Source organism: Trichoderma gamsii (assembly GCF_001481775.2).
Source record: "Trichoderma gamsii strain T6085 chromosome Unknown Scaffold_28.2, whole genome shotgun sequence".
Lineage (NCBI taxonomy): Eukaryota > Fungi > Ascomycota > Sordariomycetes > Hypocreales > Hypocreaceae > Trichoderma > Trichoderma gamsii.
Window position 1 is genome coordinate 275,413 of NW_020171365.1, and position 17,805 is coordinate 293,217.

Below are 17,805 nucleotides of genomic sequence, written 5' to 3' on the forward strand. Positions count from 1 at the left end.
TCGCCATCCTATTCTCCAGCCATCCATGACCATCACTTGGCCACCCTCTCCGCCTCCACACCATCGACGGCTTGCCATGCCTGCCCACCCTGGCCTGGCGAGGTCTCCTCTGGGGCCTTTGGGGCCTTTGGGACCCTCACAAGGCTTGTCTGATGGAGGCCGGTGCATGGAGCGAGCAGCAATAAAAATTGAGAAGCGTCCCCATATATTACTTCGATGATGGAGCTCTCTTGTCGTGTTTTTTTAACAAACACCCCCCCAGTCTCTGTCATCGCCACGACTTCTCACGCTGCATCATTTTTGTTTGTGTCATTGCTGGTGATTTTCTGCCATTACTGGGCGGCAGGCGAGCAGCTTGTGAATGCTCACGATAGGGTATTTTTTTTTAAAGCTGCCTTTTCCCCCTTTCCCCTCTTTACACTCTCGCAATCACCAAGTGAGAACTGTCGGCTTCCCTGTTTTCTTTCGGCGAGTCATAGTTTCGTCAAGAGACTGATTGCTGCCGGAACATCTCATTTTTGAAGCATGTTGATCTGGCGAGCAGCATTCACCTCATTCTAACACTCTCCTTTGAAAGCCTACTTTGTGGCAGCGGCAGGCAGAGCCTGGTGCAAATCTTATTTGCCCGTGATTTGCTCTATTTGACGGCTACATACTCCTTCAACGTGTGCTTATCTCACGGATAAAGCCGCAGCAGCAACAACCACAGCTCACCTTTTCAAGCGGCCATCATTTCAGAAGCATATCGGATTGAACCATCTCGGCCTTGCTTTTGAATCCCTCTTCCTAGTTACTGTTTCTGGGTGCTTCGTCTCCCTGACTCGCCCCAGCAATAGCTTGATAAGCCTTACATTCGGCTACCTCATCAAGTAACAAGACGCCATCATGTTGTCGAATCCGCTGCGCCGCTATTCAGCCTATCCCGACATCTCTTCGGCATCCTTTGACGCCAACTACCATGCGTCTCAAGCTCACCTCCACTCGATAAACGTCAACACATTTAACAACAACCACCCCTATCCTATCCAACATCTCTCGCAACATGCTGAGCTTTCAAATTCGCGTATGCTGAGGTCCAATCCCCCCCAGCCAAAGCAGCAACGGCAGGGCTCACTCGTTGCAGGGAGAAAGAATTCGACGGGGACTGCTGGTCCAATTAGAAGGAGAATCAGTCGAGCTTGTGATCAATGCAACCAGCTGCGTACTAAATGCGACGGCTTGCACCCCTGTGCTCACTGCATAGGTACGAGCTTCTCTCTTCTATCCCTTAAGGCAATGCCTCTTCATTCAGGGACATGTGTATGCTGACCGTTTACCAGAATTCGGCCTTAGCTGCGAGTACATCCGAGAGCGGAAGAAGCGAGGCAAGGCATCGCGCAAGGACATTGCTGCTCAGCAGGCCGCCGCCGCGGCTGCGTCAGGATCACAGCATCCCGGCCAAGCTCAGGACTCAGAGGAGCAGCACCATCGCAAGCTGTCGCGTCAGCAAAGTGAGTCTTCGCGCGGCAGCGCTGATCTACCACAAACTGCCCACGACCCACCTCACGGCCATATTGAAGGCTCTGTCAGCTCCTTCAGTGACAACGGACTGTCGCAGCACCCTGCAATTGGGGCAATGGAAGGCCTTGAGGAGCATCATGGTCACGTCGGAGTTGACCCTGCCCTGGGTAGAAGTCAACTGGAAACGCCATCGGCAATGGGGCTTGGTGCGTATGGCGAAGTACACCCCAACTACGATAGCCCTGGTATCAATGGCCATGTGATGGTCGCCCAGCCGTATGGCGCTCCGCCGACTACCATGCCCGGCTACTCTGGCATCAACTATGCTACGCAAGCCCAGAGCCCAGCAACCTATAGCAGCGACGGAAACTTCCGTCTCGGTGCCGGCCACATTCACGAGTACCCTCTGGCCAATGGGAGCTCACCTTCCTGGGGAGTTTCTCTGGCTTCTCCGTCTGGCCAGTTCCAGCTGCAGCTTTCGCAGCCCATGTTCAAGCAAAGCGACCTGCGATATCCTGTCCTTGAGCCTCTGCTGCCTCACCTGGGGAACATCCTCCCCCTTTCGTTGGCATGCGATTTGATCGACATGTACTTCTCCTCTTCATCATCGGCACAAATGCATCCAATGTCTCCTTATGTTCTGGGATTCGTGTTCCGAAAGCGCTCTTTTCTGCATCCTACCAACCCACGGAGGTGCCAGCCCGCGCTGCTTGCGAGCATGCTGTGGGTGGCAGCGCAGACCAGCGAAGCGTCCTTCTTGACAAGCCTGCCTTCTGCGAGAAGCAAGGTCTGCAAGAAGCTACTCGAGTTGACTGTTGGACTTCTCCAACCTTTGATCCACACGGGCACAAACAGCCCGTCTCCCAAGACTAGCCCCGTGGTTGGCCCGGCTGCTCTGGGTGGCCTTGGCGTTGCCATGCCGGGTTCAATGAACCTGGATTCTTTGGCTGGCGAAACGGGTGCTTTTGGGGCCATCGGAAGCCTCGACGATGTCATCACCTATGTGCACCTCGCGACAGTCATTTCGGCTAGCGAGTACAAGGGCGCCAGTCTTCGGTGGTGGGGTGCAGCTTGGTCTCTTGCCAGAGAGCTCAAGCTTGGTCGTGAACTGCCAGTCGGCAATCCACCTGCTAGCCAAGAGGACGGCGAAGCCACCAACGAAGACGTGGATGAGCACGACCTAAACAGAAATAACACTCGCTACGTCACAGAAGAGGAGCGTGAGGAGCGGCGACGGGCGTGGTGGCTTGTTTATATCGTTGACAGGCACTTGGCGCTCTGCTACAACCGCCCCCTGTTTCTCCTTGACAGCGAGTGCAGTGAGCTTTACCACCCCATGGACGACATCAAGTGGCAAGCGGGTCAGTTTCGAAGCTACGATGGTGGTAACATTGATAGCTCCATGACGGACGAGTTCGGCGATAGCCCTCGTGCTGCTCGCGGAGCCCACTACGAGTGCCGCGGCCGTAGCATCTATGGCTACTTCTTGTCCCTAATGACGATCTTGGGCGAGATTGTTGATGTTCATCATGCCAAGAGCCACCCACGCTTTGGGGTTGGGTTTCGCTCTGCGCGTGATTGGGACGAGCAAGTCGCCGAGATCTCTCGCCACCTAGACATGTATGAAGAAAGCCTCAAGAGATTCGAGGGTAAGCATCTGCCAGTGGCATCAAAAGATAAGGAGCAGCACGAGATTCACGAAAGCGGAGGCGCAATAGATATGCAGTCTCCGCTCTCGGTGCGGACAAACGCATCCAGCCGCATGACGGAGAGCGAGATCCAGGCAAACATCGTGGTGGCCTACAGTACCCACGTCATGCATGTTCTGCACATACTCCTCGCGGACAAATGGGACCCAATTAATCTTCTTGATGACGATGACCTCTGGATTTCGTCAGAAGGATTTGTCACGGCAACGAGCCACGCGGTGTCGGCGGCAGAGGCCATCAATCAAATTCTTGAATTCGACCCCGGCTTGGAGTTTATGCCATTCTTCTACGGAGTCTATCTCTTGCAAGGATCTTTCCTTCTCCTCTTGATTGCCGACAAGCTGCAAGCCGAAGCCTCTCCAAGCGTCATTAAGGCGTGTGAGACAATTGTACGAGCACACGAAGCCTGCGTGGTGACTCTTAGCACGGAGTATCAAGTAAGTTGGCAAATTTTGAGAATATCCAGTTTATTTTCTGTGCAAAAACTAATAGATGAACTAGCGAAACTTTAGCAAAGTCATGCGAAGCGCACTTGCTTTGATTCGAGGTCGCGTACCAGAAGACCTAGCCGAGCAGCAGCAGCGACGGCGGGAGCTTCTTGGATTATACCGATGGACAGGTAACGGAACTGGCTTGGCCCTTTGAGGGCGGCCGTAATGTTATCGAGAGTACCTTACAGGAAAGGGGGGCACATGCGAACGTACCCGGAAAAACAAAGGGAAAAAAGAAAAAAGAAAAAGAAAGGTGGCCAAAAGGTGGCCATCCGCTGCAAATATTGCAGCATCACAGCAGTCAACGAAGATGGTTTCTAGTTGACTTGTTGTATCGTTCAGGTTAGGTTTATTGGCTTTCTATGGTGTTGGACAAGGCTTGAATTCCTTGGATATTCTCACGACATGGAACAGGGTGGACAACCTAAGCGAACTCAGGCGTCGGGTCAGGATGGAAAGTTTTACGAGCGGCATTAATGGTTATGACGGAAAAGATATCCCTGTGATTATGTATAAGGCTGGCATTTTGTCTAGGATGACGTGTGCACTGTATAATGGTTTCTTTAGTGTAGCGTTTGGCTATCTATCCGAGTGTATGAATACAAATTGCTGTATGTTTAAGCAAACGTGATTCTTATAGCAAACGAACGTGACAGACAGAGAGTGAAGATGTGGGAGTAAGTTTGCTGACTGAGGGAAATCACAATGGCAGCAATCAATGGTGTCTGCCTGTCGGTGGCTCACCGACCTGCTGTTCATCTCTTGTCTGCTCGCATGTTTGCTCCCTTTATGGATCAATAGAGGACAGCATCTGACGCAAGCATACACGGCTATCTGATCTCTTGATGCCTCCGGTCACGCGGACGAGGCGGTCAAGAAGAGAAGCGTTGATTCACCGCATGCATGAATGAAGTAGAGAACACGCCGACTTCGGCGTATTCATTTATAGAATAGCAAGTGTAATGGGAAAGGGTGCAGGTGAAAAGGAAGAGAAGAAAAAAAGTGCTGGAATAACGGACCGTTTATGAGCCGAGGGGAGAAGAAGAAGAAAGAAAGAAAGAAAGGGGGGTGGATGGGAAGGTATTTTTGGCGGACATTGCGGGAGAGCAAAAGAAGAACCTGCATTGATTCACAAAGATTTTGGAAGGCTACTGACTATTACTCTCCCCTTTTTTCGCCAGAGCTGGGGATTTTCCTTCTCTTCTTACTGTGTTTTGCGGGTTGCTGGTCAATAACATATTATCATTGTCGATGAACTTCTGCGTCTTGGTAGAAAGAAGCAACTTATACACCAAGAGAAACACATGTGAGGGGAAAGTGAAGTGTGAAGTGGGAACCAACAAGAAGTACGTTTGCTGCTTGCCATCTCTTTTTTCTCAAAACGCCTAGCACTGCTCCCCCCCCTCTCTCTCCTATTTCTTTCTTCTCTTTCTTTCTTTCTGAGGTTTTTGGGTGCTGCTTGTGCAAATCTTCATCCTTTCTCCCTCGAGCACACATATATCATGGGGGCACAATTTGTGCCCATTGTGACCTATATGTTTGGTCATTTGCTTTACTTTACATGACTTTTTGCACTCTTCCTTTGTGCTCGGGCCATTTATTTGTATACGGCAGAGAAGTAATGCTCTGCTGCTGCTTCACTCTACATTCAAACAAAAAAACTGCTTGTATCGTTTGTTGTGGCTCATTTGCCTTGCAAGCCGGAAGAACAGAAGTAAAGCAAAGAGCAGACAAGAAGCCATTTTGGGCAAGATTTTTTTTTACCGAGCTTAACTTTTCTTTTTTTTCTTTCCCTTTTTCCTTTTACATCTTCCCTCTAACATTGTCTTTTTTTCTGCCCTTTAATTATTTTGCGTCGCTTTTGTTCATTTGACTTTGGCGTTTTTGAACTTTGCTAACGTGTTTGCCGTTTGTTCTCTTGACAGGTTCTCTTTGCCACGAGAGTCTTCACCAAACACTCCTATGGGGGCTCTCTGCCTTCATACTATTTGATAGTCGTTTTGAACACTTTCTCTTTGCTCCGAACTTTCAGTACGCACCTCCATTGCAGAAGAGGAGGAGAAGGAAGAGAAAAGAAAGCTTCAGATGTCGTCTGTTGGGAAACGCTCGTTGCGTCTACCTGCTTCGCCGGTAGAAGGACAGACCAAACGACGCCGAATAGCCGCTCCTAACACTATCGCTGCCAATGTGAACTCTGCTAATGTTGGGACTCCTCCTTTTCCCCAGCCAGACATCTCTGTACCAACATCAACAGGGTTCACGCCCAAGATTCCATACCAGCATCTACCGCAGATGCCTGCTCAGCAGCAAGCGGCAGTGCCGTTTCACCCTCAGGAAGCAAGTCGGGCGCATCCAAGCCGATCTTGGACAAGCAGCCCGGCGCTGCGCATGGGAAGCTGCTCGCTTGATGAGATGCTGTTGACGATCCCTCATGGCCTTGCCTCTGCCGAGCTCATCCGCCGCAAAGAGGATTTACGATATGAGATAGACTTTCAAGAGCGCAACCCACCAGTATTGCCTCCTACCAAAGTCAAAGATTTGCCTCCAAAGCCAATTATCCCGGACTTCCACAAGTTCCCCGAGGGAATCAGCGATCATGAACGCCTTGAAATCGAGTCACGCAACAATAAGATTGCAGCGGAGCACCAGAAGATTGACCGCCAGCGCAACAACCAGGCAGCCAAGAAGTCGCGGCAAGCACGCCTCGAAGCCCTCAACAACACGCGAGTGCTGCTCAACGAAAAGACGGCCGAATGTGCCTGGTTTAGGATGAAGGTGCTTGCGCTGGGCGGCAACACAGCAGACTGGAACAACGTGCCAGCGGGAGTGAAGACACGGCTCATCAAGGAGATTGATGGCCGGGTCAAGACGATTGATATGGAGGCTGCGGATGTGAAGAAGAGAGAAGAGGCCAAGAAGAGGGCGGACCGGAATAGGAGGCGGGCGGAAGTGAAGAAGGATGAGGAATCTCAGCTGTCGCAATCATCTCAGCGGTCGACTGTGAAGAAGAGAGAAGATGGTGATGATGAATATGATGGAGAGTAAAGCGAAGAAGAACTAAGTGGAAAACGAAAAAAAAAAAAAAAAAAAGGAGGAAGGCGTTTTGAAAAATCGAATCGAATCGACATCGACAGCAACACCAACTTATTTGTTTTGAGGCCGGCGACTTTATTTGAAGAATGATTCTGGAGCTTTTGTTCTTTTTTTTTTTTTTTTTTTTTTGGGAGATAAAAGGAGAAAACGGGAAAATTTGTTGTTTTTGTTTGTCATTACACTATTTGCCTCCATGATTCTGCAAGAGGGGAGAGCAAAGAATTTATTCTGTGGGCTGTTTTTTTTTCTTTCTCTTCATTTTCTTTTTTCCATTTCTTTTTCAAGCAAGCATAAAAAAAGTATGTATCGGGGATTTAGAAGAACATGGTGTTTTGATGTTTGGAACGAACTTGATAGCCTCTTTTTCTTTTTATCACTCTCTTCTCTTTTGTTTCCTGGTTCTCACGTTTGGCACAACTAACGCAACTCAACCCAGTTCTACTCAGATAGATAGTGTTATAAAATAACAGCATTGGCATTGTTTCTAGTGAAATTCCTCTTCTTCTCCATTCTATGTATCCATCTATCCGTTTATGCCCATCATTGTCGTCATTACATGTTCCATCGTGATAGCCGTTTGTTCTACTCTATAAATAATATCCCCATTACCTCAGCTCCGTCTGTGAACTAACCGACCCTTGACCCAGACTCTCTTCGTGTTCCGGTCATCGCCATTGTACAGCCACTTGGCTAATCTTTCGTCCCAGCTCTCCCAGCCAAACACATCCACGAAGCCATCGCTGTCGTCTTGCTCTTCTAAGCCTCCGTCGTCACTCACTTGACTTAAAGATACCAACTGCGCGTCCCACTCCATGCCTACTTCGAAGCCTCCAATCTTTTCTTCCAATCCCACGCATCGAGCTCCTCCCCTGGTGGCAAGGTACAGCACCTCTTCAACCGTCAGCTTGACCCTCTCCTTCTCAGCAGCAGCAGCAGCAGCGCCATCATCATCATCAACAGGGACATGAATGCCCATCGCCACATGCCGGCTCACCAGCGCAGCCTGTCTCGCCGCCTCCAAGATCGAAGGGCTGTATCCGCCGCTCATGTCCGTGCCCAGGCCAACATCAATGCCCTTATCCCACATCCAGCGCACGCGAGCCGGCCCGCTAGTCAAGCACGTGTTGCTGCACGGGCAGTGGGATATCTTGGACTTCTTCTCAGCGATGAGGCTTGCTTCGGCCTCGGAGATGTGGACGGCGTGCGCGAGGACGGTTTTGTGTGTCAGGAGGCCGTATTTGTCGTAGACGCCTGCGTAGGAGTCTGCCTCGGGGAACATGCGCTGTACGAGCTGGATCTCGCCGAGGTTCTCGGAGATGTGTGTCTGGATTGGGAGGCTTGTCTCGCGATGCAGCTGCGCCAATCCGGCCATGGCCTCGCGGGTACACGACGGGGCGAAGCGAGGCGTCAGGATGGGCGAGACAATGTCGAACCCGGGGTCGATGCCGCGCACATGGTCAATCGTCTGCTGCGTCGCCCTCAGCGTCTCGGCGGCATCAGCATCCCGGTAGTAGGCCGGGTTGATCTCCGGATCGTCCATGCAGGCTCTGCCGACAAAGGCGCGCTGGCCCATGGACAGGCATAGATCGGCTAGAAGATTTGTCGCGGCGACGTCAATGGTGGCGTAGTAGGTGGCCGTGGTGGTGCCGTGGGCGAGCGTGCGGCGGACGCAGCGCGAGTAGACGCGGCGGGCCTTGGAGAGGTCCTTGAGGCTGGACTCGAGGGGGAAGGTGTATGTCTCGAGCCAGTCGAGCAGACTGGATTTGCCAAAGATGCCGGCGTTGGCGTACTGGGGGGCGTGGATGTGCGTGTCTGGCATATACAGTCAGTATCATCATCATCATCATCACCATCATCATCATCATCATCATCATCATCGATTGGTGTGTCCCAACTCACCTATAAAGCCGGGGAAGAAAAACTGCCCCTCGGCAGCCTCCGTCACATCCACCTCTGCCTCGTTCCAGCCGAGTTGCTTGACGAGCCGTTCCTTGGCCTCGCTCGCATCCGCCACGTCCCGCTCAATGGCGGCAATCTTGCCCTGCTCATCCACCGCTACGGCAGCGTTGTGGAGGAACTCGAGATGCTGCGCCGTCTTGGAGTGGACAAACGTGCCCAGCAGCAGCAACTTTCTCTGCGGTGACATGGTTCGCTCTTCTGCTGTGGCAATGCCTCTAATCTATCCAGTTTTTGATTCTCAACTTTTTTGAGCCGAGGGGTTTCTTCCTTTAACCGGATATATATACTCGTTTATATAGCATACATCTATCAGTTTTTATCAACCTATTCCGCAACGTCAGCAACACTCACACAACAAAGACGCGCATGCATAGTAAACCGTGCACAAGACCAACATTCAAAAGCAGACATTCTCACCGTTTTTATTCTGTTCAATCAATCGCTCAAAATCCCCATCAGCTCAAAAAAAAAGACAAAAGAATGAGAAGCTGCTCCTGCCGCTGGGTTAAATAGAGCTGACAAGCTCACCCTGAACGCCCCAGTATTTTCGAGGTAACCCCCATGTTGCCGACTTTGGGGTAACACCAAAATCTTGTTCACCCAGCAGATAACAAAAAGTACCTACTAATCATGCAAGGGACCGGTTTGTCAAAAAGCGGCTAAGCTCGGCGGTCGCCGCTGACCGATGAGGCAACGGTTTGCACCGTCTTTTGGTTAGTCAGCGGGCTTTGAGCTGTGATATATCATGCACGGCATCTTGAGCGGCATATTCTGTTATCAATCAACTCGTCAGCTTATGCATAGGATTATTGGTATTGGCGAGAACTATTGATATGTTTGCTTGAAGAGTACTCGATATCGTGTTATTCTAAGCTCACATGAATACGGCGGTAAAAGCTGTAGTTGATGAATTACACATGTAAATTATCACGTCGTTAGAGATTACACAAAAAGGCAAAAGGCAAACTAAAGGAATCAAAACTATTGCATTATACGTCTATTTCATGACAAATTCATCAACAATTACATAAATTCACAGGCTTCTATTGGCCTTCATCCCGTCCCGTGCCGTCCACCAATTTATAACATAGTAATACCCTTTTCCCATAATACGCCTCGTTCATTGGCTCTTATCTCGCCTATCAAATGCTCTTGTGTATCACCTCCAGTCAGTCACGCCCGTTTTCTTCTTCAAATTTCTTACGCAGCCAGGCCGGCACCCTCGTGGTCGGCACTAGCACCACTCTCGCTGCTAGTCGTCTCCTCATCCTGGACGTACTTCTCCCAGTTGGCCAAGATAGCGCCAATCTTGGGAGAGTTAGTCAGCTTGTACACGTCCTCAAAGTACTCCTTGGTGAGCGCAAACGGCTTAGCGGTCACGTTGGGAATGTACTTGCCCACCAGCTTGGACGGGTCAATGGTAGTCTTGTGGATCTTTTTGAGCAAGAAGGATCGGAAAGGCTTGACACCGGATCGCAAAAAGGTCGAGTGGAAGGGCACGTCAATGCCTCGGAGAGGGATGGTGGCAAAGCCACGCTCCAGCTCCAACGGCAGAGGCTTCTTGAGCGTTGCTTCAGCGCATCCGCGGATAATCTTCTGCAGAGCGCCCTTGGCCTCCTCAATGTTGTTGCGCATCTCTTCAATGTCAATCTTCTGCATCTTGAGGAAGTTGGTCACTCCTCCGAGCGTGTCCAGAGCGCGCAAGTCACCGGCGCAGACGTACTGCATGTTGGCAATGTTGTAGTTGACAATCTCCAGCAGCCAGCCAGTCTCTTCCGCAATCTTGTCGACGACAAACTGAAGGGCCTCCTCGTTGAATGTCTTTGAGATACGGCTGGGGTTGACGGCACACATGGAGTAGTTGGATCGACCGCTGGCGTCACGCTCGACGGCCACCTGCATCGTCAGACCACGGTAGAAGACGACAGACACCAGACTCTCAATGGGCATGACCTCTGCCAGGGCTGCCAGGGCAGAGTATTCTCCCAGAGAATGACCGGCAAAGGTGCTGTCTCGGGGGACGAGTCCCTTGGACTTCATATCCTCGAAGCTGGCCTTTTCCATCAGGGTCAAGGCGGGCTGAGTAAACTGAGTAGCTGACAGCAGGCCAGTTGGTGATCTGTAAGTGTAAGAGGTCGTCTTCTCGTCAATGTCCTTGAAGATTCTCTCAGACTTGACGGTGCCATCTGCAGCCACAGTCTCGAAAGTCATGGCCATGTAGTTTTGGCGGATGGCCTTACCCCTAGGGCCACCAAAGTGCACAGTGAGCTCCTTGGGGTTGTTCTTGACAATGTTGGTAATGGAGAAGCCGTAGTTGTCAAGCAGGTACTTGTCGGCACGGTCCCAGACCTCCTTGGCCACAGGGCTGCTGCCATAGAGATCCATACCCATGCCCTGTTCCTGTGAACCCTGTCCAGTAAAGACATAGGCCGTCACAGGCTGCTCAACTTCGGCCTCACCCAGAAGAACCTTCTCCTCCGTCTCGGCATTGCTGGCCTCGAGCTTGATGATCTTACGTCCAGTCACCATACCCACATGCTGCAGCTTGACTTGGATCGAGTCGTTGGGAAGAACCATGCCAACCAGCGAAGCGTGGAAGCTACGAACTCGGCCAATGTTGTTCTCAGCGGCCCATGTTTCAACCAGGCTTCGGACCGCAGCGCTGCTGTACATGCCGTGAGTGATGGTGCCGGGAAGGTTGGCATACTCCGAGAAGACACGCGACACGTGGATGGGGTTATAATCGCCAGACACGCGGGCATACGTCTCGTTGGAAGCAGGGGCGCGGAGCTGCAGAGGAGTCCTGCCGCTCAGGGGAATGGCATTCTCAAAGTTGACTGGTTGGTCGAGAGGGGTGCCGTTACGCTCAAGGTAGTCAATGACGGGGTTGCCGTGAGACTCACCAGCCTCGTAATCGACACTGGCGACCTGGATGACCTCCTTGGTGGGCAGCTCCAGCAGGACCTGACCGCGGGTCTCCACACTGCTGAAGACGTTGTTGTTCTTGAATCGCACAAGGCTTTGCAGGCGGAATGTCAGCGTCTGGCCAAGCAATTCGATCTCGTTGGGCATCTCGTCGAGAGTGAACCACTGCTTGGATCGCAGTACAGCCACGTCCTTGGTCGTAGCCAGGTGCACCTGAACTGGGGTCTCGTCCTTGCGCTGGAAGGTGTTCTCAAAGTCTGTGTAGGTACCGCGGTACAGGAATTGAGAGGTAACTTCCATCACGGGCTTGCCATCGCGGCTGATGGTACCGCAAACCTCAACCATCTTGCCAGAGTCCTGGTTGATGACGGCATTGATCTGTGCAGTAGTCGAGACCTCATCGCCCTTCTTGAGGGGCTCAGCGCCAGGAATCATGCGGAAGCCGTTGGAAAGATGCACCAGCTTCAGCAGGTCACCGTCAATGGTGCGAGGGAAGATGGGCTTAGTGATGGCCTTCCATCCCAACACAATTGCAAAGTCCATGGGCGCATTCATGATCTTGCCAGGTCGGTCAACGAAAGCTTCGCCAGTGTTGCCGACGGCGTGAACAAAGTCGTTGATGGCTTCAGCAGTGATGGTGGTGCTGCCTCCGTCAAACTTGCTCGTGACCATGGCATCGAGATCCAAGGGCTCGTCTCCGAACCATGCTTTCCAGTAAAATTCCTTGATGCGGTCATTGCGGCCCTCCATGACTTCATGGATGGGAGCATATCCAGCATCGGGGCGGTACAGGAATTTCAAGGGCATAGCAACCGGAGTTCCCAGAGCAGTTGTCTCCTTGATCATGTTGACGAGAATCTCCTTCTCGCCATTCAGCTTGACCTCAATCACATCCACATACTGGTTGTGTCTCGGCTGCTCCTTAACGACAATGGTAGTCTTGGAGGGGTCGTTGGGGTACTGAATCTCGACGTAAAGGCCTCGGACAGGGGCGAAGATGCGGCGGATAGGGTTGGTCTGGAACTTCTGGCCTTGGACAACAACATCCGACATGAGGAGAGCGTGTCTCCAGTTGCGGTTAGGTCCCGCAAGTAGCGACAGCCAGGAGTCGAGTGAAGGCATGGCACTGGCGGGAGATGAAGACAGACGGTAGGTGTTCTTGTGAGTGTCATAGCTGACAGTGAGGCCCTCGACGTCGAGAGGGATCTCTGCATCGACAAGCTTGCCACCAAAGTATTCAGTAGCAGGGATCAAAGCCTCATCGCCGTTGTACAGATCCTTGGTCAACGCCGCAATGTGAGCATTGTGGATGTTGTCTAGGATGTCCTTGATTGGCTCATCAATGACAGTAGAGAACTTAGCAGCAGTAGGACCCTGAAGAATACAGGTTCGGCCGACATCCTGGCCAATGACTGCGTCAAGGTCTTCAGACTGCCACAGAGAGTCCTTCTTGAAGTAAAACTCAAAGTTCTCGTCAAGAGCAGGAATGAAAGTGACAGGCTTCTGGCCGGGGCGCAAGCACAGAATCAAAAAATATTGAACATCCTGCGCGTTGATGATCTGGTGCTCAGCTTCGGGATAGCTGGCGAGGATTCGGTCCACAGTGCTGAAAGGCTCCGCAAGGTCAGCATAGCTTTGGAGGAGAGAAGGCTGGCCAGCCTTGGTGGTGAATCGCTCCTCGACTCGGTGGATAAAATCACCAGTGAGTCTAGTATAGGACGCGTCGATCCATCGAGACTGGTGCTTGACGTAGAGCAGCTCAACCAGACGTCGGACAACCTCTGCGTAGGTCATGTCCTCAAGATCCACGGCCTTGCCATCCTTGTTGCAGCCAAACCAGACCTTCTGGAAGTCGTCATTCAGCTTCTTGATGATGTGGTCTCGGTTCTTCTTGAGCTCGGCAACTCTCTTCTCCTTGGGAATGTTGAAAATCTTCTGGTCCATCTCAGCCCAGAACTTGACACCACGAGTGGCCAGCTTGTGAATTGGCTCGCCCATTTCGGAGCGCACAGTGATGACGCCACCGGCAGGGCCCTTGTAGGTCATTTCCCACTGTCCATCATCGAGACCAGGAGCGTCGATAATGGCCTGCTTGGCGTTCTTGCTCGTGTGCGCCTCCTTGGCTACCATCATACGGCTACCAAACAAGCAGCCGTCAAAGGGCATGGGGGGGTATCCGTACTTCTTGGCCCAGTCACCAGTGAGGTATGGGTAGGTATCATCAGCACCGCCGAAGCCACTGCCTGCAACCAGGATGATGTTCTCCTGTCTGCGGATGCGGCCGTACATCTGAAGAACAGGCTGGTGGAAATCTTCAAAAGAGTGATGACCACCGCCACGGCCACCAGTCCACTGCATAATAACAGGGAAGGTGGGGTTAGCTTTGGCAATGTTGATGACGGCTTGGATGGCTTCAACTGAACCAGGCTTGAAGGCAATGTGCTTCAATCCCAGAGTCTCAATGTACTCTTGGGCGACCTCGATCGAGGGGACACCAGCACCAATGGTCAAACCTTCAATCGGCACACCGTCAGCACGGAGTCGGCCAAGCAGGGGGATTTGCCAGCCCATGGCGCGAGGGTTGACGTAGATGAGGTTGACAGTGATACCGCGGCCGGCGGGAATGGCCTTTTCGATCTTCTCGAGTGCCGTAGTCATGTTCTTGGCATTGAAGTAGCCACCACCAGCAAGCTCGATATGGTAACCAGCATTCATGGTAGCCGCAACAAAGTCCCACGGGACAGTTGCAGGTGTCATACCAGCAACCATGATGGGAGGTATACCAAGAAGACGGCTCATCTTGGTGTCCACGTACTTTTCGCCGCTCGCTGTCTTGATCAAGCGTGGGCCGTGCTCCTTGACCCAATCAACGGCAAACTTGACGGCGTTCTCCTCATCCCTATCAAAGATCTCAGGCTTGTATCCAAGCTCGCCCATGGTGCCCTCAATGGTACCAGCAAGGATGACGCGGATACCTGTTCCCTCCTTGTTTCGGCTGGTCAGGGCTCCAAGGCCAGAGATGCCGCCTGGGCCAAAATCAAGGATGTGGCTCGCCTGGGGGAAGACCGTCGCCTTCTCCCAGTTAACAGGGTCTCGGGTGATGAGTCGGACCAAAGCCGGCACAATGTTGCCATTGGCTTCAGCACGAAGGTCCTTGCCAGTGTTGGTGTCGTAAACTGGAATTCCCAGAGCACTGGAGTCGATGCTGATGTTCTTGAGGTCTTCATCAATGAGAACAGTGGCGTCTTCCAGGTACTTGCTGTGGAAAGGAGCGGTGATGGGAAGGAATCTGTTGGAGAATCGGACCTTTCGCTCGGTGTGAGGAACTCGGGTCTGATCCAGACCGGTCGGGGCCTTCACCTTGCGGAGTTGAGAGTTCAAACCGTACAGCGAGGTGGGAGGACCAGTGACAACGAGGTTGCGAGGGCTGTTGATGAGAGAAACGCCAATGTGACGGTGGGGAGGAAGGTATTGGTTTGTGGCGTCAATGTGCCTCTGAACTTCCTCCTGGGACAGGTCACGGATGCTCAACATTGGCGTGGGAAGACCTTCACCGTGCTCCTGAGACTCTCGAAGCATTGTCGGAGTCATTGATGTAGTAGGGAAGGCCTGCTGGCTTCGTGTACCAATCCAGAACAGAACGGTCAGAATAGAGGTGGTGATTTCGCGCCACGAATCCCAAGAGTCGGCCGCGGCCGTGGCAGCTGCCATGACAATACCTTGGGAGTGACCAGTGGTTCCGCTGATTCGCTCTCTGAGGAGACCAGGGTGAATGCCCAAAACCTTGCAAGTAACCTCGTAGTGTGCCATCTGAACCAGTCCAATCAAAGGGAAACTGACGGGTGCGGTAATCAGATAGTCGACATCTGGAGTGGCCTCTGGCCTGTGAAGCCAGTTCAGAATATCCAGTCCCTTGGGGAACATCTTCTCCGCGCTGGGGTGGCTGGACAGAGTCTGCAGAAGCTCGGCAGCATTCGCAATGAGCTCTCCAACAAAGCTTGAGTATGTCTTGGAAATCTGGCGAAGCTCGTCAAAGTACTCCTCGATGTTACCCTGGCCGCCAAAGATGGTGTAGATCTTGGCTGAGTTGTCGTCAGCAGCTCTCAGAAGGGCAGACTCGTGAGGCTTGATTGTCCGGTTTGAGACGGCCCGAGCATTGTAGTAGCATCGAATTACCTCGAGCTTTTTCGACTCAATCCCGGGCAAGGTTGCTGCCAGAGCGTGGACTTCATTGCCCTGCAGGAAAGCTCGCTCGAACTCGTTAAGAATGAGCTTGAGGACCTCCTCATAGGAACCCTGCGAATCATCCTCTCCTTCCTCTACGTCTGCGGCAATGAAGCCCAGGTATCTGGCAACCAGCTCGGGTATGGATGAAGGCTCGTCATCTTGAGCGAGCTCGTCGGTTGCTGGAGGTAGGTTGACAACAAACCGATCTTTCAATTCAGAAGCGTGGAAGTGGAGGTTGGTCGGGACGAGAAAGGAGGTTTCGAGAGAGCCGTGGGACAGAGTCAGAGGTCGCAGTGAAGCGCTAGATCGAGGAGTAGAGATGCCCGTCTGAGGGCCAGTCGCAGTCCCGTACATGATGGCGGTGTGAGGGTATAAAGAAGATTGAGTCTGCGGGGTACTCTGGTCAGTGGGATTCTTTTACTCTCTCCTTCCCACGTTGTGGCGGATTCAGTGGATGGCATACCTAATGCAATTAAGAACTATTAAGTCAAAGACAGGATGTCACTCCGATGTCTTTGTCTGTTTTGCAGAAATTGGAGACCAATTTGAAGCTTTTTTTATTTCAAAGGCGCGCAAAGCCCAGCCCAAACGAAAGAAGAAAATGGTTGCCTGAAGAAGCGAAGTCTTACAGATGGTTGGCAAAAAGAGCAGGGCGGGCAAGCTTGGAGACGTGAGAGCAGCAATGCACAATCACACCAACAAAAGCAGGATGAAGATAGATGAAGAAGAAGGGAAGAAGAGCAGTGCGGCCACTATTAGGAAAAGAGGGAGCCGGACGAGAGGAGGGGGAGGTGAAGCCGGGATTTAGGGTCCAGATGCCGCTCAACGTCCAAGTCGCGGCGGCGCTAATGAAAAATCACAATCGCTACCAATGGCCAGGATAGCGATGTACAGCGCATGTACATTGGGCCCTACGCCGCGATCTCGTGGAGGGAGCTTTACTTTTCGCAACACACTCGCCAAAAAATTTAGTTCTGTTGGGGATAAGTCCAGAATTTCCCCTTGCCCCAGAGCAACGACTGGACCCCACCATGGACAGCGATAAGTACCGGTACAAGCAACCCCATTTCTATGAAGGGAGGATACCGCAGCCTAGAGCGTTGAGCATGCTATCATGCAGAGAGGATCTATCTCGATGCAACGCAACCTCTTGTTCATGCATAAGTGGCTGGTTAATGAGGCGCAGATAATTGGAGAGAGAAGAATGTTAGAGAAAACCGTCAGGCTGAGGTGAGAGATTTACATGCAAGCGACGTAGTGAATTGCCTACCTTGATAGAGATACTGAATGGCAAAATTACTACTAGTAGTACTACAAGTAGACGCCATGCCGGTTGTTTCTTTTACCACGAGGGTGAGGTGGAAACTCAATTGACAACTGTCTATCAACTTCAATTCATTAGAATATATCGGCCTCCAGTGGGATGCGATGCAAACCTTCATCCTACTACCTGCCGAGTATACAAGCAATGAGCGCTGCTTCAAGTGCCGCCGTCGACAGCTGAGGCCGGTGGGAGATCAGTAAACAGAGCAAGATCAGTAAACCAGAAGTAAACAAACCAAGTAAACAAACCAACTTATCCCAGCATCAATGCAAGTATACCAAGCCCGGAGACATTTGATAATCCTTCACAATCCTTTTGGGGCTTCAACATTTTGAAGCTTCTTTTAGTAATCCCCAGCCTTCATCCGACTCCTTTCGGACATACAACGTCTTACACGTATCTACGAGCTTTCATGGAATCATTGGCGGAAGTTGATCGAGCCCGTCGGCCCGCAAGCGGCTATTGGCAATCGTCATATGCTGGTAGGCAGACAACACGCATGGAACCCAATGCAACGGTCAGAAGGCCAGCCAAGTGTCATATTGATATGCTTCGAAATGCCCCTCCAGTTGGGGAC

The 17,805-nt window shown here is 51.8% G+C and overlaps 4 protein-coding genes across 4 annotated transcripts; 2 read left to right on the forward strand and 2 right to left on the reverse strand.

Annotated features, from left to right (window-relative positions):
* Nucleotides 1-885: 885 nt before the first annotated feature.
* TGAM01_v207542 (xylan degradation regulator-1) lies at nt 886-3,854 on the forward strand (the record flags this gene model as incomplete). The annotated part of the gene is made up of 3 exons (XM_018805576.1): nt 886-1,243; nt 1,320-3,646; nt 3,711-3,854. The coding sequence occupies 3 exons, from the start codon at nt 886-888 to the stop codon at nt 3,852-3,854; spliced, it is 2,829 nt and encodes a 942-aa protein (XP_018661236.1).
* A 1,931-nt stretch (nt 3,855-5,785) lies between these two features.
* TGAM01_v207543 (hypothetical protein) lies at nt 5,786-6,745 on the forward strand (the record flags this gene model as incomplete). Its single annotated transcript, XM_018805577.1, has 1 exon — nt 5,786-6,745. The coding sequence occupies one exon, from the start codon at nt 5,786-5,788 to the stop codon at nt 6,743-6,745; it is 960 nt and encodes a 319-aa protein (XP_018661237.1).
* A 658-nt stretch (nt 6,746-7,403) lies between these two features.
* On the reverse strand, nt 7,404-8,939 carry TGAM01_v207544 (hypothetical protein; the record flags this gene model as incomplete). The annotated part of the gene is made up of 2 exons (XM_018805578.1): nt 7,404-8,605; nt 8,693-8,939. The coding sequence occupies 2 exons, from the start codon at nt 8,937-8,939 to the stop codon at nt 7,404-7,406; spliced, it is 1,449 nt and encodes a 482-aa protein (XP_018661238.1).
* Nucleotides 8,940-9,952: 1,013 nt separating this feature from the next.
* Nucleotides 9,953-16,258, reverse strand: TGAM01_v207545 (hypothetical protein; the record flags this gene model as incomplete). The annotated part of the gene is made up of 1 exon (XM_018805579.1): nt 9,953-16,258. The coding sequence occupies one exon, from the start codon at nt 16,256-16,258 to the stop codon at nt 9,953-9,955; it is 6,306 nt and encodes a 2,101-aa protein (XP_018661239.1).
* Between the last annotated feature and the right edge of the window lie 1,547 nt (nt 16,259-17,805).